Source organism: Molossus molossus, unplaced genomic scaffold (assembly GCF_014108415.1).
Source record: "Molossus molossus isolate mMolMol1 unplaced genomic scaffold, mMolMol1.p scaffold_m16_p_20, whole genome shotgun sequence".
NCBI lineage: Eukaryota > Metazoa > Chordata > Mammalia > Chiroptera > Molossidae > Molossus > Molossus molossus.
This window is the reverse complement of record NW_023425356.1, coordinates 11,602,337-11,625,277: the sequence shown is the minus strand read 5'-3', so window position 1 is coordinate 11,625,277 and position 22,941 is coordinate 11,602,337. Positions and strand designations below refer to the sequence as shown.

At 57.0% G+C, this 22,941-nt stretch overlaps 1 protein-coding gene across 2 annotated transcripts in view; it reads left to right on the top strand.

Annotated features, from left to right (window-relative positions):
• Positions 1-22,941, top strand: part of KCND3 (potassium voltage-gated channel subfamily D member 3) — a 194,959-nt gene that overhangs the window by 163,238 nt on the left and 8,780 nt on the right. For both annotated transcript variants that reach the window (XM_036272789.1, XM_036272791.1), the window contains one exon: positions 16,943-17,105. In XM_036272789.1, coding sequence (XP_036128682.1) covers positions 16,943-17,105 — 163 coding nt within the window. The remainder of the gene's footprint in view (positions 1-16,942; positions 17,106-22,941) is intronic.

Sequence of the window (22,941 nt, the reverse complement as noted above, 5' to 3'; positions counted from 1 at the left end):
ACCTCACAGGTAACCCGAGGATATTCATTCAGCATATTTCTCGAGCACCTGCTATATGTGAGGTACTAAAAGGGTTAGGGTTTGGGCAGCAAACAGTAAAAATATATCAGCTTCCACATTAGTCTAGTGTTTTCTGGTTGTGTACAAATCCCTTGACCTCTCTTACCCATTTGATCCTGAATACGTGAAACACTGGATCTGCTCCACCACAGCCCCACTCGGGGAGCATCGCTTCTTCCTGAGCTCAAGGAACTGGGGGGTCACCAAACCTACTGAGCAGACGAGGAAAGGAAAACACAGAGGGGAAGGGGACTTGCTGAAATCCACGCCGCAGACAGTGCTGGAATAGGACCTCCCCGCGGCCATGCCAGCCAGACCCCTCTCCCCTCACCCGACAGTTTTATACAGAAAAAAGCGGCTTAAATTGAATATTGATTGTGGTGTCGGAGGTGCCGCAGCCCAGCCGGTGAGTCAGCTGCCTGAGGCCCTTGCAGCTGGAGGAGCTGACAGGCGGACGCTCAGGGGGTGTACGTGCTGAGACCAATTATTTGAGCCCCCGGTTATTAACTTGCCCCCTTTTCCAGCTGCCACAGCCCTTGGCAGCAAAAACCCCTATTTGTGAGACCCTGGGGAAGGTCCAGCTTGTGCACAAACATCCCAGACACACTCGAAGAGCTGCGGCCAAGTTCTACTCTTATTTCATGGAGTGTTCCCTGTCCTTTTCTCTTATGAGAGCCTTCGGCTGACAGCCACCAGCTCTGGGTCCTGGGAGGTCACCCCATCCTCTCCTTTTGCAGAAATGTCTGCAGGAAACACTGGATTAGCTGTTAGCTCCAGGCTGGAGACAGGCATTTTCACTTTCCTGGGCTCAGCTAATTAGCTGTAGATCATCACTGCGAACAGAAGGGACAGTTCTCAGACACCTGCCGTCCCTCCAGCCACCACAGACGCTTGGAGAGAAGTTCAGGGCGTGGCAGCCTGTGCCCAGCCCGGACCGTGCGGTGCAGCCTCAGGGCAAAGCGGGTGGATGGGGCTCCTTCCCCTGCCCTGCACAGCCTCAGGGCAACCGGAGCTGCCCCTGTCCAGGTGTGCAGCCCAGCACCAGGGACCTGCGCTTCCAGTGGGGAAAGGCCCTTCTATAGAACCAAGACCTGGAAGAGACTAATGGTCACTGAGTCCAGGCACCCGACCAAATCCCAAATCAGAAGGCAGAACTCAGAGCCAGGGGGCAGCAAGAGACACACAACTCACCCGGTTTATTCAAGAAGGAGCCACAAGCTGATTCGGGGCCCCTGCTCCCTGAGCCGGGGCAGAAGGGGCAGACAAGAGACGCTCGGCACATCCAGCCTCCATCTCAGTAATATCCTGTCCACGTCGGGCGATGCTGGACCAGGAACTGGCTTCTTGCTTGAAATTTCCGGTGCTGCCTTTGGAGCCCAGGCAGGGCTGTGAGCATCCATTGTGGCCGGACCAGATACCAATCAGTGGATGAAGAGGGCCCCACAGCAGGCTGGGAACCACGGCCGCCATCAGGAGGGCCTGCGTCTCCCGGAGCCCAGGGCCATCCCGGGGGCGGGGCAGTGACCCTGGCTTGATCGTTCTTGAGTCCCCAGCACCCAGCCAGTGCCTGACACACACGGGCCACCAACCAATCGATAGTGTTTAACTGAGACATGGGCCCTCGTTCTTGGAGAACCCTTAATACAGTGAGTAGGTCAGTGTGAGTGTGTGAGCACATGTGCACACACCCACACACCCACACACACAGAGACAGCGTGACTCAGTTTTTTCTAAGTCTAGAAAAATGATTTTCTGCTGTTGAAACAGAACCGGTGAGACCAAGGCATTAGATTCTGCAGTCCCCTGGGGCTCTTACTAATCAAAACATAGTGTTTTTCCTTGTCGCCTACACAAGTGCCTCCCTGGCCTCCCAGCACCCACCCCCTAGGCCCTGCACAGCCCCTCCCCAACCCTCAGACTCCGCAGCAGCCAGGCCCCCAGTGGCTCCCTCTGTCTCCCAGAGCCACCTTCTTCCTGACACCGCAGGCCCGTGAAGGGGAGATGGACCCTGGCCCTGGTTCCAGGGGTCCGAGATGACCCAGAGTGTGGGAGGGGGGGCTTCAGGGCATCCCTGCCCCTCTTGCTCCAGGGCTTGATGTCCCTGTGCCGAGGCATCTCTGGCAAGGCCCCCTTCTGGTCTGCAAAGCCCCTGGGCCACCAGGGCTGCAGAACAGAGCATTGCTTGCAGAGTTGACCGGGTCCACTTTGGGGCAGGTGATTTTTGTCGTCTCATTAATGGCCATCTATAGCCACGCCCACTCACCAAATTTGCTCATTAGAATTTTCAGAATGAGCTTGGGCCAGAAGCTATGCTGGAAGGGGAGAGCAGGTTCCCCGTGGACCCTGAATCCGGAAGCCTTTATAGCTGCTCTTGGTCAGCAGTGGCCTTGACCCAGGGTCAGGAAGTAGACCATTGATTGGGGAACGGGGTCAGGAAGTAGACCATTGACTGGGGAACGGGGTCAGGAAGTAGACCATTGATTGGGGAATGGGGTCAGGAAGTAGACCATTGATTGGGGAACGGGGTCAGGAAGTAGACCATTGATTGGGGAACGGGGTCAGGAAGTAGACCATTGATTGGGGAACGGGGTCAGGAAGTAGACCATTGATTGGGGAACGGGGTCAAGAAGTAGACCATATTCTGTAATTCAACTGGCTCTTTTTCCTTGGAGCAGGGTCTCTAGTAAGGAGCCCTTGCCTTCATACATCACCATGGCAAAGAGGAGGAGTGGGTTTGTGGACCAGGAGACGTGTGTTGGGTGTGACTTTAGTTCTTGCATTTGTTGATCTCAAGAAATAAAGGAGTTTCTGTCAATATGGATAAACAATGACAGAGCTCCTGAGAACATTCGGATGAATGGAGTGATGGCTGTCAGGCCAGATGAATCAGAAGAGGTTCTCTGAAACAAGAAATATTTGTTTATTTAGTACCTGAGAGAGGAAAAGGAATGAAACTACTGTCTATTGAGTTCTTGCATCTGTGTGTCAGGCACTGAGCAAGGTGCGTGCCTCTCCTCATTGGTTTCTGTGCACTGCATCCCGGTGGTCCTTCCAAACCACAGAGCTGTGTTCCATCTACTCAAACCCACCCATCAGGTACTTGGTTTGGGTCATTGTTGTTTAATTCTTTTCTTTCTTTATTATTTTTAGAGAGAGGAAAATGAGAGGGGGAGAGAAAGAGAAACATTGATGAGAGAGAACATCGATTAGCCGCCTCCTGCGTGCCCCCCACTGGGGATTTGGCCCACACCCTGGGCATGTGCCCTGATCAAGAATTGAACCTGCGACCTCTTGGTGCAGGGTCAACGCTCAACCACTGAGCCACACTGGCTGAGCTGGGTTGTTGTGTTTTTTTAGTTCTAGAATTTCTGTTTGGATTTCCTCAAATTTGCTAGATCACTTTTTAATTTTTATTCCCTGACATTTTTAAGCTCACCTTTTATTCCTTTGAATTATAAACATGGTTGTCTGTGAGTGATAATTCCAATATTTCAGGTGTGTTTGCAGATCTCTGTTATCTATTATTTATCCTGATTCTCACTCATAGTGTCTTCTTTCCTCGTGCCTTGGTCACCTTTGACTCTGTGCGGCTCGGTGCATCTGCGCACTGTTGGACGGAGTCCCATGTGGTGTAGAAGGGGAGCATTCTTCCGCCAGGGACGGGGGCGTGCCGCCAGTCGGGGACCGCCTTGATCTGAACCCCTTAACCAAATTCAAGGCTGCGTGTCCGTGAGAGGGAAGATTTACATCTGGTTCAGCTTTACTCTGAGGGTGAAGCGCTCCAGGACCCCGACTTAGAGAGGTGGGGAGTGTTTCTTCAGGCGTCCCACTTGGGGCTGCAAAATGCACAGCTCATTTGTGTCACCATTGTTTCTGGACTCATTCATTTTTCAAAAGCAGAGGTGCCGTCAAGTCCTCCCTCTGAGTCCTCAGAGGTTACGGCCCAGCGCCTCCCCATTGCCTTGGTACCTCTCTGACGATCGGAAGAAAATGGTTGTGTTTCCTCAAGTTTTGTATTTATCTTCTGCAGAAGGCTTTATTCGAATTGCTTTCTATTACTGGAAGTGGATGTCCCTCCTCTCATGTTTCCTTACAATGACCGGGCGATATGAGTGGATATGAATAGTCCCATTTTACAGATGAGAAAATCAGGATTAGGAACTGCCCGCGTCAAGTGGTGTCTGAGTGGAGGACTGAAGAGTTGAATCGTGATTATTCTGAGCCTAAAGCCCATAGTTTCCCTCTCTCCATGCTTGGGGAAGACGGAGGGGACCAGGGAAGTATCTAAAGCATCTGTGAAGGGCATGTGCCAACTTCAGAGGAAAATGAGAGCACTGGGCAGTGAGCACCACGAGCAGGTACATCCACAGAGCAGAGCTTCTGTCCAAAGAAAAACCCCCTTGGGAGGCCAGGCCAAGCAGGCATTCTCCCGCGTGCAGGCTGTCGAAACACACGCGTCCCCTCAGGCGACCCTGCTCTTGGAGAGGCAGACGTGCCCCACTGGAGCCGGAGTGCACAGGAGGCAGGGGGCATCCCAGCAGCTGGGACCAGGTTGGAGCAAATGTGCTTCACAGAGCAGAGTGCCCAGTGGGGACATTAGATTGTCGTTTGGTGGAAGGACCTGGAGGAAGGCCAGATCCGGGATTTGGGGTTCAGCCAGCCCCGCACAGCCCTGCCCTCTAGCCCAAACCTTGCTCTCAAGTGTAGTTTCCTTTCCCCTAAAGCTTAAGGGCTCAGCTGAGCCACGCTTCTTATGGGGGGTGGACGTGCACCCCTCTAGGACTTTCTTTCGCAGGTGGCGATATTTCTTAGATTAGTTTTTGCACCATCCACACAGGAGGCTCATTAACAAGCACAGCACGTGTGTCGGCCTGACTGGCGGGCTCAGTGGGGACCCCACCAGCTGGGAGGTAGAGAGGATGGGCTGGGAAGCCAGTTGGGGGGTGCAGGGTTGAGGGGACCCAGCCCGGCACTGGGTGTGTGCCGAGGTTGTGGCCATGGCCCTTCTGCAGGTCCTGGAAGATGTCCACCCTGCGGTGTCCCCACGTGTCCTCTCTCCAGGGGGTGGAGGCTGAGACGCATGCATTTACCTCTTGCAGATTTTCTGACTTTTTTTCCCTACGGGGTTGATGTTTCATCAAGATTAATGCTCGATTGAGTCATTTTTAAAGGGGCCCTTGAATGAAGAGAAGGGACGTGAATAAACCATGCCTGCCACCTCCGGCCACCCCTTCCTCGCGCGGCTGGGTTCTGCCCTTCCTGTGGCCACCGTCACCCTGCAGCAGCTCACCGCCATGCACACCGCCCTGGAGGGGCCCAGGGCACGTGCCCCCGGGGCCAGGCAGGCTCTGAACCTTCTCCCTCCCTGAGGGTCTGGAGGCTCCCAGGCTTAAATTCCAGCTCTGCTGTCGTGACTCGTGTGACCCGGGGACTGTGGCTTACCCTGTCTGAGCCTTGGTTTCCTATAGCATAATGCATGTGCAGTAGCATTAGGATTTGGGGAGCCTGGCAGCTGGGCCCCGCTGTCCCCGGAGCAGCCCCTGTTCCACACCTGCCGGCCTCTGTTCAGATCGCGTCAAGTTCAGTGTGGGTGACGGGAGCGTGCACTGCGGGGAGGCAAGGCTCCGACTCCCAAGGAAGCAGCGGGGCATCCTCGGCAGAAGCCAGCGAGGGGCTGGGTGGGGTGGGGTGAAACGCCAGGTCCAGGGGACATGACAGGGCCCTTGGTCCAGGCGCAAGGGCCAGGCAGCTCCCACTGATGGGTGTTCATGGAGTGCTTCCCCGTGCGGCAAGCCCTGCTTTAAACTCTATAGGAGGCTATAAAGTAGAAAAGGACGCCCTGGCCAGTTTGGCTCAGCAGTTAGAGCGTCGGCCTGAAGACCAAAGAGTCACGAGTTCGATTCTGGTCAAGAGCACGGACCTGGGTTGCGGTTCCGTCGCAGCCCTGGTTGGGGTCCTGTGGGAGGCAACTAGTTGAAGTGTCTCTCTCACATCGATGTCTCTCTCTCTCCCCACTTCTCACTCTACCTGAAGATAAATGGAAAAATATCCTCCAAAAATAGCCTTAAAAAAAAAAAAGCCAAGGACACAGCCCTGCCCTCAAGAAGCAAGACAGCAGAGGCAGCAAGAGCCCACACGCACGCACAAACCTGAGCGACAGGGTGGGGCTGGCCCGCGTGCGGCGTCGCAGGGGCGGGTCTCCTGTGGACTTCACTGGGCCGCGTGGAACTCTGTGTTAGGACATTCCCGCACATACAGACGCAGAGAGTGGCGAAGCGACCGTGTGCCCGCCCGCCTGGGTCACCCTGTTTCTCCGCACCGCCGTGCCTCCTGCAGTACTGTCCTTTCACCCCCAAATCCTCCGTGCGCAGGGAGTGGTGCGTTTGGGGTTCCCTCCAGCTCTGGCCTGGTGTGAGTGTGTGCGACGGTATTGCTCTGAAGGGTGACGAGCAGGTGTGTCCATTTGGGCTTTGGTGTGTGGGGGGTGCTGTTAAACACACACACACAGAGCAGCTCTAAGGACCCGTCTAATCACCCCGAGAGCATCCTGACCGACCCTAGCAGGTTTCAGCCCAGGCAAGGCCAGCTGGCGCAGCATGGGTGTGGAGGTCCAAGACAGGCTGAAAGAGAACCAGATACCGATCCATTTCTTTATTAAGTATGAGTGACCCCAGAGCCTGGTCGGCGCTGTGCTCAGCAAAGAAGGCGCAGCCTTGCTGTCACCAGCTCACATGGGCGGGGGCAGAGAGCGCTGTCTCCTGGGGTGTCACGCCCCAGAGGCATCTCACCCAGAAGCGAGGGTAAGACAGAGAGACAGGCAGGGGCTCAGAGACAGAGACTAAAGGTAGTGGCCAGGGGCCAGGCTTCCGCCCCCCACCAGCAGCCAGCAGGGCTGGGCAACACGGAGCCAGCCCACAGCCCACCCCCACCTTCCAAAGCCAAAGAAACACTGGGAGGAGGGGGATAAGCAAGTCTCAGAGGACATCTAGTGAATCCAAGCGCACCCAGACGTGCTGAGCTCGGGGCTGGCAGCGGGAAGAGGCCGAAGGACCTCCTGGGTTTTCCACAGCTCAGCAGAAACATCCCATCGGCCTCGGGGCCTGGAGCGGGATTTGAAGTACCTGAGATAAGGGGACAGTTAAGTGTCTTGGGGACCCAGGAATTTGGTCCTGCTCCAGGGGAACCCGGCCTTAGAATGACTGGATTTAGTCCCAAAAACGTCCTCTGAGCAGCCCTGAAACAGCAGGCGAGCTGAGCTGAGAGCCCTTCGAGGGGATGCTGTTAGCCTGAGGGCCTGCCCCGGCCTGGCCCTCGCCCCACAACGTGCGCCGCGCTGGGGTCTGTGCGGGCGCGGTGTCTGGCTTAGGCCGCAGGCCTGGACGGCTGTTGGTGGCCTCAAGTTGCACAACCAGAGCAAGAAGCAGGTCTACAGTCCGAGGCCGTGTCCTTCGCATGTGGGTCTGCCAGGGAGGGGCGCCGGCAGGCGTGACAGGACAGCCCTGGGGCCGGCCAGATGGCATGAGGGGCAGGCGGTGCCTCGGAGCCTGGAGAAGGGCTGGCAGAGGACGGGCCGACGCCGGGGCTCCCGGGGTGACTGACAGTGTGCGGAGCCCGCGGTGAGCCAGGCTGCTCCGTGCAGAGAATGACCAAGTCTCCGTCACAACCAGGGACATGTAGTCACAGGGTCATAGCAGGTGCTCTATGTAGCGATAGCTGATTATGTGTGTATGACTGCAGTTTGCACACACACAATAAGCTATTTACGTTTACAAAACTCGTTATAACGAAGCCCGTCCGATTATGAAGAGCCTTTGCAGGCACAGCTGTGTAACAACTCTGCCAGCGGGTGGACTGAGGCTGGGGAGCTCATGACTGCCCGAGGGCACTCAGCTGAGCGGGCAAGGGGACTTGAGCACAGGCCTGTGAAGGGACCTCAGTGGAGCAGAGGCTGTGGACGGACCCCACGCCCGCGAGGCCGGCATGGATGGGACCCGCACACCCGCTGGGGCTGCACTGTCGCCCACTAAGCCCCTTCAAGACCCTGTCAGAGTCTGAGACTGAGGCAGCGGGACTCAGTGCCGTTCAGATGAGGCTTTAACAGAAGAAGGAGCTCCTGGTCCTTGAGGGGGGGGGAGGCAGAGGGGAGGGAGAACACCCGGAGGAGGGAGGGAGGTGCCAGGCAGTACAAGGTACAGGGGAGGGGGCCCGATGGGACCTGGAAAGGGCGGTTGGCGCTGACTGGATTTGCCCTGTGGGCAGCAGAGGGCACAGTGCCATGGTGAGTGGAGACAACTGGTGGCGGTATACAGGTCCAAGTGGCCAAATCACTTAGCACCTCTGTCCTGGCTGAGGGCTGCCTCCTCTCGGCCCGGCTCTGCCTCTTGCCCACCACTGTCCATCACCGTCTCCATGGCCACCCCTCTGGGGCTGGGGAAGACAGCGGTGCCGGCAGTCGGGATCGGATTTCAGACAAGGTCTGCGCCACCAGCAAACCCTGTCCACAAGAATCAGGTCTGGTCTGCACACGCCCCTGCATCTGCACCTTCACTCCCTGCCCCTCCACTTTGACCTTCATGCTCTGTCCCTTTGGGAGTGAGATCTGACCCTGCTCACGTCCCCACCTCTGCTCTACAGACGAGATGGGCCCTTCCCACTTTCTCCCCAGATCCAGCCCACCCGCTGTAGTTCGAGCCCAGACTAACCCAGGCTGTCATGGCCCATGACCCGTTGTCGGTGAGGCAGCCCACTGTTTCCGAGCAGGGCTCGCTGGCCAGGGAGGACGCCCAGGGGAAGGGCTGTGTGATGAACAGACGGGGAAAGAGAAGCAGGCGGTGCAGGCCTGCAGGAGGCGTTCTCCAAGGGAGCACGCGGTTGACCAGATGTCCGCTGCGCCTCGTGGCTCTTTCCTGTCAATCTCCATTCCTAAGAGTGTGGGTCCCGGGGCCAAGTCTCCTGGGGACTGAGACTGGGGAGAATGGACTGGGGCCCAGTGTCTAGAAGAGCAAGCCTGCCGAGATGGGCACGTGTCCCTGGCTCAGCTCGCAGCAGCTGGGCCCTGCGGGGCCACGCCCTGGCTCCAGGAGACAGGGACCCCCACCGGACAGACAGCCCTGCCCCTGCCCGAGCCGCAGGTGGAATCAGATGGAGAGCTTGGCTTCCACTTATCTCTCTGCACCTGGAGGAGGAAGTAAAGGCAGCAATTAATTGTGCAAGGCGGGTGGTTTGTGCTGCTTAAGTTCAGATAAAAAGTTTAATTATCCCTAAGCCCTAACACAAATTAATTAGCCTTCCATATTAGGAGGGTACGTTTCCCTGCTCTTGCCAGAGCCCAGTCACTGCAGATGCCGAGGACGCTGGAGGAGAGCAGCTCGGAGCCCTGAGCCCCGCCTGGCCAGGGACCGGCCACCGCCCCTCGGGCTCCCGGTGAAGTCTGATGTGAGCTTGACATCTGGGGTGAGCACGGTAGAACCCCTACGCCTGGCATGTCACCCCCAGGAAGGGCTTTCTGTTCCTTACTCTTCTCCAGGCCCAGAGCCAGGAAGAGGTGGGAGGACAGAGTCTTTGTGGGCACGAGAGGAGGGAGACCAAGGAAGGAAGGTACGGCTTCAAAACATGTCTGAAACCAGGACATTTTTTGTTCTTCCTTTTCTCACCCCTCTCTTTCCTCAAAGTCCCACGGAGGAAATAGGCCATGGATGCCCTTACGACGGTCTGGAGGCCCGGGGAGCGCCGCCCGCCGCGGTCGTGCCCAGCACCACCGGCTGCTGGCTGGCGACTGCTCACCGGTAACAGGCAGGTCAGCCCTGCGACCACATGGCAGGCAGGTCTCGTTCACTCGCACACTCCACAGCCTTTGCTGAAGTGCCTTCAGCAGGCGGATGGCATGCTTGGGTTTGAATTTTCAGAAGATGCTTCTTTGTAAATTAAAGGGGAACAACATGGAAGTGAGAAGTTTGATTAAGAGGCTTTTGCCAAAGTGCAGGCTAGAAACCACGGTCATTTAAGCGCCCAGTTTGTGTAATCAAGACATGAAGTTCTGCCGCGTGCCAGAAGTGAGCATTCCAAATAGTAACTCATTTAATCCCTCACAGGAAGCCCGTGAGCGGGAACCACCACTGCCTCCATCTCGGAACTGAGGGCAGGGAGGTTAGGTAGCCCGCCCAGAGTCACCCAGCCGGTGCGTGAGCGCCAGGATTTGCCCCAGGTAGCGCGGCTCCGAGTTCACTCTGACCGCTACACTGTGCTGCCGCGGCCGAGGCGGGACACAGGAAGGGCCGAGCTCCGGCGCCTCCGCAGCGCCCTCCCCCACCCCATCATCTCCCGGCCGCAGGGAGCAGGGTGGGAGGACTGAGCAGGGCAGTGGAACAGACCAACCTGGGCTCTCACCCACACAGTTTAGCCTCCTTCCACGTGCATGATCTTGGACAAGTCACTGTTCTCCCGAGACTGGCGAGGCTGACCCTACCGGGCAGGGTCATTATGAGACCCCAGGATGCACACGCATTTTCTAGCACAGGTCCCTCCGTTGTACTCTCCATCCGTCCAGTACTGTCCCCTCTCCTTCAGTCCACATGTTCCCGTTCCTTTGCTTTGCAATTCGCCATCCCAACCTTCCTTCTCTGGACGTGCTCCGGTTCATCAGTGGCCTGTAGAATACACAGGGCCAGGACTCCACACAGCAGCCTAGAAGGGGTCTGCCCCGAGGGGCAGAGTTCGGACACCCACTTTCTTTTCCTAGGAACTACTCGCATTCATCCAGCCTAAGGTGGCCTGAAGGTGTTAGTAGCTGCATTGCCCTGGCGACTGTTCTGTTTCAGCCCCAGGATGGCTTTTAAGCTGGTCTCTCCCATGACTATGCAAGTCATTGATTCTTTTAATCGAAATGCTGGTGTTGTCATTTATCTTTGTTAAAATTAATGTGGTTGGTTTCACCGCGATTACAGCCTGTTAAAACCCTTTTGACTCCTCAAGGCCTCGATTCATAGTAGCTCTGTGGTTTAGAAATGTGAAGAGTTTGTTTAAAAATAATCAGCGGTAGCCCTGGCCAGTTTGGTCCAGCGATTAGAGCATCAGCCTGTGGAGTGAAGGGTCGAGGACGCGATTCCTGGTCAAGGGCATGTACCTGGGTTGCAGGTTCAATCCCTAGTCCCGGTCAGGGTCGTGTGGGAGACAGCCAATCAACGTGTCTCTCTCGCATAGACGTTTCTCTCTCTCTTTCTCTCCCTCCCTTCCACTCTAAAAAATGAATGGAAAAATATCCTACGGTGAGGATTAACAAAAAAATTATAATAATCAGCAGTAGCCTTGTCATCATCATCATATCGCCATCATCATCATCATTATCATCAAGGGATCCAAATGGAAGAAGGTTAAACAAACATAACACTTTGTTGGCATGCAGAGTCAAAGGAAAGATTAAAGGACTAAGCCACAGGAAAGGCAAAAGTGAAGGTGGTCCTCAGCAAGAATTAGGATGAACTCGAACTCCATCAGACTTCCCTTTCCATCATCTCTTTCTTCATGTCTGCCAACTTCCTCTCTGATGACAACCTGGCTTTTCCCACAGCAGAAAGCATGGCTGCAAACAGCTCCTGAGCCTTGTTTGTTGCAGCTTCAACTTCGAAGGAGATTGATCTGGTCTCAAGGGTAAGCATCCAGGGAAGGGGAAGAGATGCCCAACATCATTAGCCAACAAAGGAGATGTAGATCAAAACTACAGAGAAACACCACGTCATACCCTTCATAGGATCACTGGGATCAAAAGACAAATAGTAACCAGTGTTGGTGAAGATATGGAGAAGTCGGAACCCTAATTGACTTCTAGTGTGATTGTAAATGGTACAGTTCCTCAAACTGTTAAACATAGTTACCATACAACTCCTAGAGAAACGAAAACGTATGTGCACACAAAAACTTGCACACACATTTTTATAGCAGAATTTATTTATAATAGTCAAAGTGGAAACAAGTCAAACGTCCACCATCTGATGAATGAACAAACAAAATGTGGTCTGTCCATGCAATGGGATGTTATTCATCCACAGAAAGGAACGAAGTCTGACGTGCTACCACATGGATGGACTTGAAGCCTGAGCACATCACGCTCGGTGAACGAAGTCAGACACGAAAGGTCACACTCTCTGCTATTCCATTTGTAGAAATATCTGGGACAGTGAAATCCATCGAGACAAAGTAGATTAGTGGTTGCCTAGGGCCGAGGGTGGGGTGTGGAAAGGTCACTGCTAACGGGTGTGAGGTTTCTTTCTAGGGTGATGAACATGTTCCAAAATTAGACTGTGGTGATGGTAGCACAGCATGTAAACACACAAACCACTGAATTGTACAGTTTAAATGGATGGATGTTATGGGATATGAATTGTGTCTCAATAAAGCTGTTAAAAATGAATCCAGGAGGCCCTGGCCAGGTAGTTTAGTTGGTTAGAGTGTTGTCTCTATATGCTAAGGTTGTGGGTTCAGTCCCTGGTCAAGGCACACACACACAAGAAGCAACCAGTGAATGCATAAATAAGTGAAACAACAAATCAATGTTTCTCTCTCTCTCTCTCTCTCTCTCTCTCTCTCTCTCTCTGTCAAATCAATCAAGAATTTTTTAAAAAAACAATGAATCCCAGAAAGGAACTTACGGACCCAGCTTGAGTCAGGTGCCCTATTCTGAACTTACTGTGACCAGGGAGGGCAGCGGCAGAGGGGACGCTTTTTGTTTTGTTTTGCTTTTTGTTTTTTGACCCTTACCCAAGGATATTTTTCCATTGATTTTTATTTTTCAGATAGAGTGGAAGGAAGGGAGGGATGGAGAGAGAGAGAGAGAGAGAGGGAGAGAGAGAACATTGATGTGAGAGAGACACATTGATTGGCTGCCTCCCACATGACCCCGACCGGGGCCAGGGATCAAACCTGCAACCCAGGTATGTGCCTTTGACCAGGAATCGAACTCAAAACCCTTCAGTCCTTTGGCCAACGCTCCAACTGCTGAGCCAAACTGGCCAGGACATGGGAAGTTTTGTAAGAAGGTGGCGGATCCTCTGAGAACCAGCTCCTCTGGACAGAGTGACATCATAATGGAGGAAAGGGCACCGTCGAGATGGGGTAGGTGCCCACCCCACTGGCTGCTTGCAGAGAATTTACATTTTCCCATCAAGTGCTTCTTCTGAATTATCTCACACTTACCACAACCCTCTGAGTTAGGTATATAAGATCTACCTTATATTGGTAGAGGCTCACGTTAAATAACTTTGCCGAAGTCACTCAACTATTTCCTAAGTGATTGGGGCTGGGCTCAACCCCAGATCTGACACCAGTCTCTTCTCTGTCATTAGGCCATGCTCCTTCCTCTGGCTCTATATAAGCTGTTGACAATTCTGGAACACGCCCTGGAGACCTAGCTTTGGGTCCATTTTTTCACTTCCTTATTCTTTCACTAAAGGAGACCCTTCTAACATGAAAACCATGAACTTCTTTGCCAGCAGAGGACCCCACAGTTCTGGCCTTTAAGAAGGGCCAGAAGACTGGAGATGGTTGTCCAGCCCCTACTGGCCGCACTGCTGTGCGCCCCACCACCTTCCTTCAGCTCGCCAAGGGCAGAAAGGACGGGCCAAGAACACATCTTGCACAAATCACGATGCAGTAGGACTGTAGCAGTCACCCGATCCGCCAGCCAGTTAACCCTCTCAAAACCAGAAATGGAGTTAATTCGGCGGGATGTGTGCCTGCCTAGTGCACTAATACAGCTTATTTTCCAAGTGTTCACCAGCTGTCCACTGAATCTGCTCTCAGATTCTGGCGGCAATTGGATGGCAGGATTGATGGACACCAAGCCTGGTCTGTGGTTTCACAGGCCGCCTCTCCCCTGCTCTGTGGTTTCACAGGCTGCCCCTCCCCTGGTCTGTGGTTTCTTAGACCGCCTCGCCCCTTCTTTACAAAGATCAGCACAACAGTGTTCCCTCTCCGGTGTCTGGGTATTCCTCTGCTGCACCGTGACTTCTCAGTGAGTCCGGCAGTGGTTCCCTGACTCCCTCTGCTCCCTCCTCCTGTCTGCTGGGATCGGGTGGGCCTGTGATCGGAATGCACTGAGGACCACTGGGCACTGGCCTGCGCTCCCGTCCCCTCGCTCAAGCTCCAGATCCTTTTCACCACGTTTTTCCCGGCCTCTCCGAGACAAAGCCTGTTCTCGGCAGAGAAGCAGAGTGTGCCCAGGAGTTGAGCTGTTCTGTGTCTTTCTGTCTGCTGCCAGCAGACCATCTGCCCAGCAGTAGGCGTAGCTTCCCTCCTTGTCCTGTCTGCCAGTGGGCAGAGCGACCTTTCTGTTGTCCTGGGCATTCTTCACCAGCCTTGGTGGCCGAGACGCTGGCTTCCTGACGCTTCCGTACAGATCCCACCAGGCTTTGTTTTCATCCACGGTCTTGGGCCTGATGTCCACCTTTCAGCTGTAGCATCTGAAACCCCAGCTGACGTGGCTGCCCCCTGTGGGACAGCCCCTCTTCTCCGCTGCTGGGAGTATTTGAACTTGGGACAATCAGTTGTGTTTTCCGAGCAACAGAGACCATGGTTACCAGAATGCGTAGGTGCAAGTCACAGCGCCTGGGACTATGACCTCGGTCACTCTTACTGTCTTCATTTTATAGACAAGGAAACTGAGGTCTAAAGTAACATTCCCCCAAAGTCATGCAGTTACTTTATGGCGGGGCTGAGTGAGCCTTGAACCCAGGTCATCTAACTCCAGATGCCAAGTCCCAGCTACTCCACTGGCGGCCACTCCTAAGCACGGTGGCAGAAAAGGCAGAGCCAGCGCCCACGTCCCCGGAGGGGCGGTCACAGGCCTCCGTGTCGGTGGCATGACTGAGGCAGCTGCACGGACAAAGGGCTTGGACACTGAAGGAGGAGGAAGACAGTTCTCAAGACAGGAGCCTACTTCGCAGGTGTGAGGGGCTTCGCTCCCTCGCCGAACACACGCCAACCACCGGCAGGGCCTCCCAAAGCCCTCAGGTGTCAGGAGGTGAGGACTTCATTGTTCTCAACGGGCTGGAGCCCAGGACACCGGGATCCCCTCAGGACGAGCAACCTGGAGCCTCACTATTTCAGCAGCAACAATTCCTGGTCACCCTGAAGCTGTTTCTGCTCGAAGGGCACAGGGGCCGAGGAGATGGTGCTTCTGGCCTTGGCCAAAGGGGTCATTACCTGCTCTTTGCTTAATAAACCTTTGAGTTACGTCAATAAAGAAGAGGCTACACACACAGCCACTGTGGAGAGGTCTCGTGACTGGAGGAGAGAGGCTCTGGCTGGCCGGCCGGGCTGAGGGGGACTCAGGCAGGCTGGTCCCAGCCGGTCCCACGGTGAAGGACTGGGGAGTCTCCGGAGCTCTGAGAGGACCTGGCACTTTCCCAAAGTGGCTTCCAGCTCAAGGGACTGGGTTTCGGAGCCCGTGACCTCCCCCCCTCGCCGTGTTTGTAGGAAAGAGATGAAAGCAAGAGGAGTGGGTTTCTTCCCAGCTGGGCCCAAACGAGGGCCGTCCGCTGAGCCTCTGAGCCTCAGTTGCTGCATCTGTACAATGGGGACAGGGGAGCCACGTTTGCAGGGCTCACGGAGCTTTTGTGGGGTCAGGTGTGACAGTGCTTTGTAAGTTAGAGAGCTCCGCGTCGGTAGAAGGTGGTTTGTTATGTTCTCGTCATAAATGAGGACATGTTGCCTTTCTGGTTAAAGCTCATCTGTGGCTCGTCGTCGCACTTGGGATGAAACCCACACTCCTCACTGCGGCCACTGGACGCACAGTCAGGCCCTTCGTGTGCCGTCTCCTCCCTCCACCCCGCTGCTCTTTCTACCTCCGGACGCATACTGTCTGTCCCTCTGCCCGGCACATCTTCCCAGGGTGCTACCTGGCTGGGTCCTCTGCTTTCAGCTCTCAGTTCAAATGTCCTCTCCTCAGAGAGGTCGTTCCTGACCACGTGCCCTCCCTGGCCCGGGCCCTGTGTGTGTTCCCTCCACAGAAGCAACCACAGGTCATGGTATTTTCATGGATTCACTTACCTGTTCATGGTCTTCCCCTTGTAGGATGTTGGCTTCGTGAACATCAGGGTCTCACAGGACCTGACACATTTTAGGCTCTCTAAACAGTTGATGGATGGATGGAGGGATAGACAGATGAATGGAGGGAGGGAGGGAGGAATGGCAGGGATGGATGGATGGATGGATGGATGGATGGATGGCAGGGATGGATGGATGGATGGATGGATGGATGGATGGATGGATGGCAGGGATGGATGGATGGATGGATGGATGGATGGATGGATGGCAGGGATGGATGGATGGATGGATGGATGGATGGATGGATGGCAGGGATGGATGGATGGATGGCAGGGATGGCAGGGATGGATGGATGGATGGATGGCAGGGATGGATGGATGGATGGATGGATGGATGGCAGGGATGGATGGATGGATGGATGGATGGCAGGGATGGATGGATGGATGGATGGATGGATGGAGGGATGGATGGATGGCAGGGATGGATGGATGGATGGATGGCATGGATGGATGGATGGCAGGGATGGATGGATGGATGGATGGCTGGATGGCAGGGATGGATGGATGGATGGATGGATGGATGGATGGATGGATGGATGGCAGGGATGGATGGATGGATGGCAGGGATGGATGGATGGATGGATGGATGGATGGATGGATGGCAGGGATGGATGGATGGATGGATGGATGGATGGCAGGGATGGATGGATGGATGGATGGATGGCAGGGATGGATGGCAGGGATGGATGGATGGTGGATGGATGGATGGATGAATGGATGGCAGGGAAGTCTGACTTGTTTCCCAAATGGCCTCTCCTCCTCACACCTGTCTCTCCTGCCCTCAGATATGGAGACATGGTACCCAAGACAATTGCCGGGAAGATCTTTGGGTCCATCTGCTCCCTGAGCGGTGTCCTGGTCATTGCCCTGCCGGTCCCCGTGATTGTCTCCAACTTCAGCCGGATTTACCACCAGAACCAGAGAGCTGATAAACGCAGGGCACAGAAGGTAAGCCTGTGACCTGGGGTGGGGGAGCTACGGGACCAGAGCAGGCCTGGCCCTTTGCCTCGGCACCTGTCACAGGCAGGTTGCCAGGCCTGGGCTTCCCGGAGAACCAGGCACGGACGCCCTCTGGCTTTGGAAGGTGAAGTAGCTGCGAGTCCCTTCCCCCCGGACCAGTGCCTTCGAGCCCATCAGCTGCAAAACACAACAAACCCTCACTCATCCCAAAGCTGAGTCTCTCCCTCTTGGTTACTCTATGCAGTTTCCTCGGGCTCCCGCTCCCTTCCTAGACCTCAGCCGCCACCCTCGGCGGTGCTGGGACGCCTCCCTCCCCTGCCCGGAGCTTCCTGGGGGACAGCATTGCTTTCCAATGTCCTACAATAGCCTATACAAAGCACAGGGACAAAAATAAATTTGCTGAAAAGAAAAATGAATCCTCTGAAAGGAGGACATTCTGAGGCCACTGAGTTCAGGGACAATCGGCACAGCAGCCTGAGTCACCTCGGCTGTGTCAGGGTCGAGGCGCAGAACCGCACTGGGGAGCAGGAGCAGAACCGTGGTCCCGGGCAGGCGCGTGGTCCCCAGGCAGCCCACCCATGAAGGCAGGACAGGGCGAGGCCCTCGTGCCCAGGGTGGGGAGCAGAGGCAGGCAGGGTGCCTGTCCTCACCAGCCCCCCCTTCCATCCAGAGCATCTCGGCCGCTCAGCGCGCCTGGCGTGACTTTCACTAGGAGAAGGGAGGACCGAGAGGGAGTTTCCATCCCTTCAGAGCCTCTTACCTCCAGGGGGCACTTCTGGGTACAACAGACACGGGGACTTGGTTGAAAGGGTCACTTATGGAGGCCTGAGATTTGTGTCCCGACTTCATTCCTATTTCATTTCACTCCACAAACCTTTACCGAACACCCACTGTGCCAGGCCCTGTGCCCAGCAGCTGGGCTGCTTCCTCCCACGTGGTCCCCGCGGCTGGTCTCTGCTCACGGGCAGCACCCCATGCGGGGTCCCCGGCTGCTGGGAGGAACGCAGACCCGCAGCACCGTCTGTGTCCTGGCGGAAATAAAGCCAGCTGTTCACATGAGCCAGCTCCGGAGGGGACCCTGATTTACATGTAATGGTGCTTAACAATAGAGGATAGATGACTAAATTCTGTCATGAATCCCAGCACATCCCCTTCTGTGTGACTGTGGTGACCCCTCCTGGCCCTGCTGCCTCCCCCTCCGCCTGCGCTGAGACATATCTTGGCCTATCCTGCCCGGGGTCTGCCCGGTGGCCAGGCCCGAGCTGCTGTGCCCCCTCCATCTCCCAGCGCCCATTTCCTACCTCCTCACCCAAGGTCAGGGCTCCTCCACCCCCGTCCCCTGCTGGCCACCCCAGAAATAGAAGTCTTATCTCTCCCCTGTTCCCGCCAGCGGCCAGCGTGAACAAGCTCTGAATTCATTATGCTGTCCTGAGCAAGGTGAATCTCCTTTCCAAATTCAGGAGCCTGAGGCCCGAAGGGCCAGGGGGCCTCCCCAGCCCCCACCCCCACCCACCGCAGGGCTAGGGTGACTCGGGTGTCTGGCCGAGCAGGTGAGGTTCAAAGGGACCTTCAGCTCACACAGGAGCCTAGGCTGGGCCCAGGACAGCCCCCCCAAGCTGTGCTCCGGCGGCTCCCTTCCCCCCACCCCACACCCCTCCTGCTTCCCAGAGCATCTCAGCCAGCACAGAATGGACCGGTGGCCGGTTCCCCGTGGCACCGTGCACAGCTCGTCCTATGTGGTTAAAATCCAGAAGGAGTCGGCTTTGGCACGTCCTCTCGGCTGCCCACTGCCCCCACGTCCACCCTCCTGCTCGCTGCTGGGCTCCCTGCGAAGTCGGAGTAAATAGTTCGTGTTCTCACTCCCTGGACACTGCTCCCCTCGGGGCTGCTCAGCTCTTTCACTTTGGACTTCCCGGGAGAGGGGTGAAGAAATACAAGAGCACTGAGGGGGGAAGAAAGAATACAAGAACACTGCCTTCTAGAATCTGTCACTATGAGGCACGGCGGGGGAGGCCGGACACTTTGTGGGACAGGAGAGACGGGGCAGGAAGGAGGCCAGGGGAGCTGGGACAGGAGAGACGGGGCAGGAAGGAGGCCTGGGGAGCTGGGACAGGAGAGAGGGGACAGGAAGGAGGCCTGGGGAGCTGGGACAGGAGAGAGGGGACAGGAAGGAGGCCTGGGGAGCTGGGACAGGAGAGACGGGGCAGGAAGGAGGCCTGGGGAGCTGGGACAGGAGAGACGGGGCAGGAAGGAGGCCTGGGGAGCTGGGACAGGAGAGACGGGACAGGAAGGAGGCCTGGGGAGCTGGGACAGGAGAGACGGGGCAGGCACGGAGGCAGGGGAGCTGGGACAGGAGAGACGGGACAGGAGAAGGAGGGCCAGGGGAGCTGGGCAGGAGAGACGGGACAGGAAGGAGGCCTGGGGAGCTGGGACAGGAGAGAGGGGACAGGAAGGAGGCCTTGGGGAGCTGGGACAGGAGAGACGGGGCAGGAAGGAGGTCCTGGGGAGCTGGGAACAGGAGAGACGGGGCAGGAAGGAGGCCTGGGGAGCTGGGACAGGAGAGACGGGGCAGGAAGGAGGCCAGGGGAGCTGGACAGGAGAGACGGGCAGGAAGGAAGGGCCAGGGGAGCTGGGACAGGAGAGACGGGGACAGGACAGGAGGCCCGGGGAGCTGGGACAGGAGAGAGGGGACAGGAAGGAGGCCTGGGGAGCTGGGACAGGAGAGGCAGGACAGGAAGGAGGCCTGGGGAGCTGGGACAGGAGAGACGGGGCAGGAAGGAGGCCTGGGGAGCTGGGACAGGAGAGACGGGGCAGGAAGGAGGCCTGGGGAGCTGGGACAGGAGAGACGGGACAGGAAGGAGGCCTGGGGAGCTGGGACAGGAGAGACGGGGCAGGAAGGAGGCCTGGGGAGCTGGGACAGGAGAGACGGGACAGGAAGGAGGCCAGGGGAGCTGGGACAGGAGAGACGGGACAGGAAGGAGGCCTGGGGAGCTGGGACAGGAGAGACGGGGCAGGAAGGAGACCAGGGGAGCTGGGACAGGGGAGACGGGGCAGGAAGGAGGCCTGGGGAGCTGGGACAGGAGAGACGGGGCAGGAAGGGGGGCCAGGGGAGCTGAGACAGGAGAGAGGGGACAGGAAGGAGGCCAGGGGAGCTGGGACAGGAGAGACGGGGCAGGAAGGAGGCCAGGGGAGCTGGGACAGGAGAGACGGGACAGGAAGGAGGCCTGGGGAGCTGGGACAGGAGAGACGGGGCAGGAAGGAGGCCAGGGGAGCTGGGACAGGAGAGACGGGACAGGAAGGAGGCCAGGGGAGCTGGGACAGGAGAGACGGGACAGGAAGGAGGCCTGGGGAGCTGGGACAGGAGGGGAGCTGGGACAGGAGAGACGGGGCAGGAAGGAGGCCAGGGGAGCTGGGACAGGAGAGACGGGGCAGGAAGGAGGCCTGGGGAGCTGGGACAGGAGAGACGGGGCAGGAAGGAGGCCAGGGGAGCTGGGACAGGAGAGACGGGGCAGGAAGGAGGCCAGGGGAGCTGGGACAGGAGAGACGGGGCAGGAAGGAGGCCAGGGGAGCTGGGACAGGAGAGACGGGGCAGGAAGGGGGCCAGGGGAGCTGAGACAGGAGAGAGGGGACAGGAAGGAGGCCAGGGGAGCTGGGACAGGAGAGACGGGACAGGAAGGAGGCCTGGGGAGCTGGGACAGGAGAGACGGGACAGGAAGGAGGCCTGGGGAGCTGGGACAGGAGAGAGGGGACGAAGGAGGCCTGGGAGCTGGACAGGAGAGACGGGGCAGGAAGGAGGCCTGGGGGGCTGGGACAGGAGAGACGGGGCAGGAAGGAGGCCTGGGGAGCTGGGGCAGGAGAGACGGGGGCAGGAAGAAGGCCTGGGGAGCTGGGACAGGAGAGACGGGGCAGGAAGGAGGCCTGGGGAGCTGGGACAGGAGAGACGGGGCAGGAAGGAGGCCTGGGGAGCTGGGACAGGAGAGACGGGACAGGAAGGAGGCCTGGGGAGCTGGGACAGGAGAGACGGGACAGGAAGGAGGCCTGGGGAGCTGGGACAGGAGAGACGGGGGCAGGAAGGAGGCCAGGGGAGCTGGGACAGGGGAGACGGGGCAGGAAGGAGGCTGGGGAGCTGGGACAGGAGAGACGGGGCAGGAAGGAGGCCTGGGGAGCTGGGACAGGAGAGACGGGGCAGGAAGGAGGCCAGGGGAGCTGGGACAGGAGAGACGGGGCAGGAAGGAGGCCAGGGGAGCTGAGACAGGAGAGAGGGGGCAGGAAGGAGGCCAGGGGAGCTGGGACAGGAGAGAGGGGACAGGAAGGAGGCCTGGGGAGCTGGGACAGGAGAGACAGGGACAGGAAGGAGGCCTGGGGAGCTGGGACAGGAGAGACGGGGCAGGAAGGGGGCCAGGGGAGCTGAGGATGGTTCTCAGCCCAGATGAACAGCCATGAAGGTAAGCTGAAGCCTCAGGTACAAAGGCTCAAAAAGTCTTCACCCTTCCTCTGCCCAGCTGGCGTGCTTGGGATACTTACTCAGATCACTCGATGACCGTGCTCCAGAGACTGTTCTCTGAGCCAAGTGACTCGGAGGTCGGGAGAGGGGGAGGAGCAGGGACAGATGGGAGAACCGGGAGGGGTGTTTGGCCCCCAACTCCAGTTCTGGTCCTGCCCATCTTCTTTTTACCTTCATGGAAATTTTTATTGAGATCATTGTAGATCCACATGCACTTGTATGATTATCACACCAGGGTATGGACATGGGCACAACCAGCTGATGTGTGCAGTCCATCAGCCAATCCTATTGATTTCCCCAGTTTTAGCTGTAGAGTGTGTGTGTGTGTAAGTGTGCTTCCTACAATGTCATCGCCTCTGAACCACCGCCCCGTCCCTGACCTGTGACAATCCTGTATGTGACCTCCATTTGCAAACCGTTTTAATTTCAAAAACGTCATATGGATGGACCCCTACAGGTCAGCCCGCCTCTCCACTCCGTGTAACTCCTGGAGCTCGTCCACTGTGGGCACCCACAGTCCTTTCCTTGCCGACAGGCAGCGCCCCGGGGAGGATGTCCCACAGTTCAACGTTCGCCTGTTGAGCAGGTGCAGCGACGCCACCTGGGCCTCGCGCTGCTGTGGGCGCCGCACAGGCTCCACGGGCACCTGCGTCCTCCGCCGGGGTTAACGCCTCAGAGGGTGACCGTCCGCGTTCTCGGCTCCTCCGCCGCTCCCCGGGCAGGAGGGGCCGGTGCTCATGGCCAAAGGGTGCCTGCAGCCGGACAGCAGGAAGGGCTCCGGGGCCCACAGACTCGAGCAGAGCGTCCCTGGGACTGTGCCCAGGGCGGCCGCCCCCTCCGTCCAGACCTCTCCCCCAAGCCTGGCCCTCCGCCCCTGCTGAAAGCTCAGCCTCCCGGGCTCCGTGCGTCGGGTTAGAAACCTGCCTGCGGAGCTGAAACTGGGGAAGGAGGAGAGGAAGTTACAGAAGCAGCGTTGGGCCTGGGAGTGGCCGGCCTGAGCTGAGGTCTTGCTCGTTCACCACCTTGCCCTGGATCAGACACTTTCCCTCACCTCCTCCATTCCTTGTCCTATTTTTTTTCCTTTAATCATTACCTGAGGATATGTTTTCATTGAGTTTTAGAGAGAGAGAAGGGGGAGAGAGAGAAACATCTATGTGGGAGAGAGACATCAGTTGGTTGCCTCCTGCACACCCCACCCGGGGATCAAACTTGCAACCTGGGTATGTGCCCTGACCGGGAATTGAACCTGCAACCTTTGGTGTACGGGACCATGCTCCAACCAACAGAGTCACCCAGCCAGGGCCATATCTTGTCTTTAAA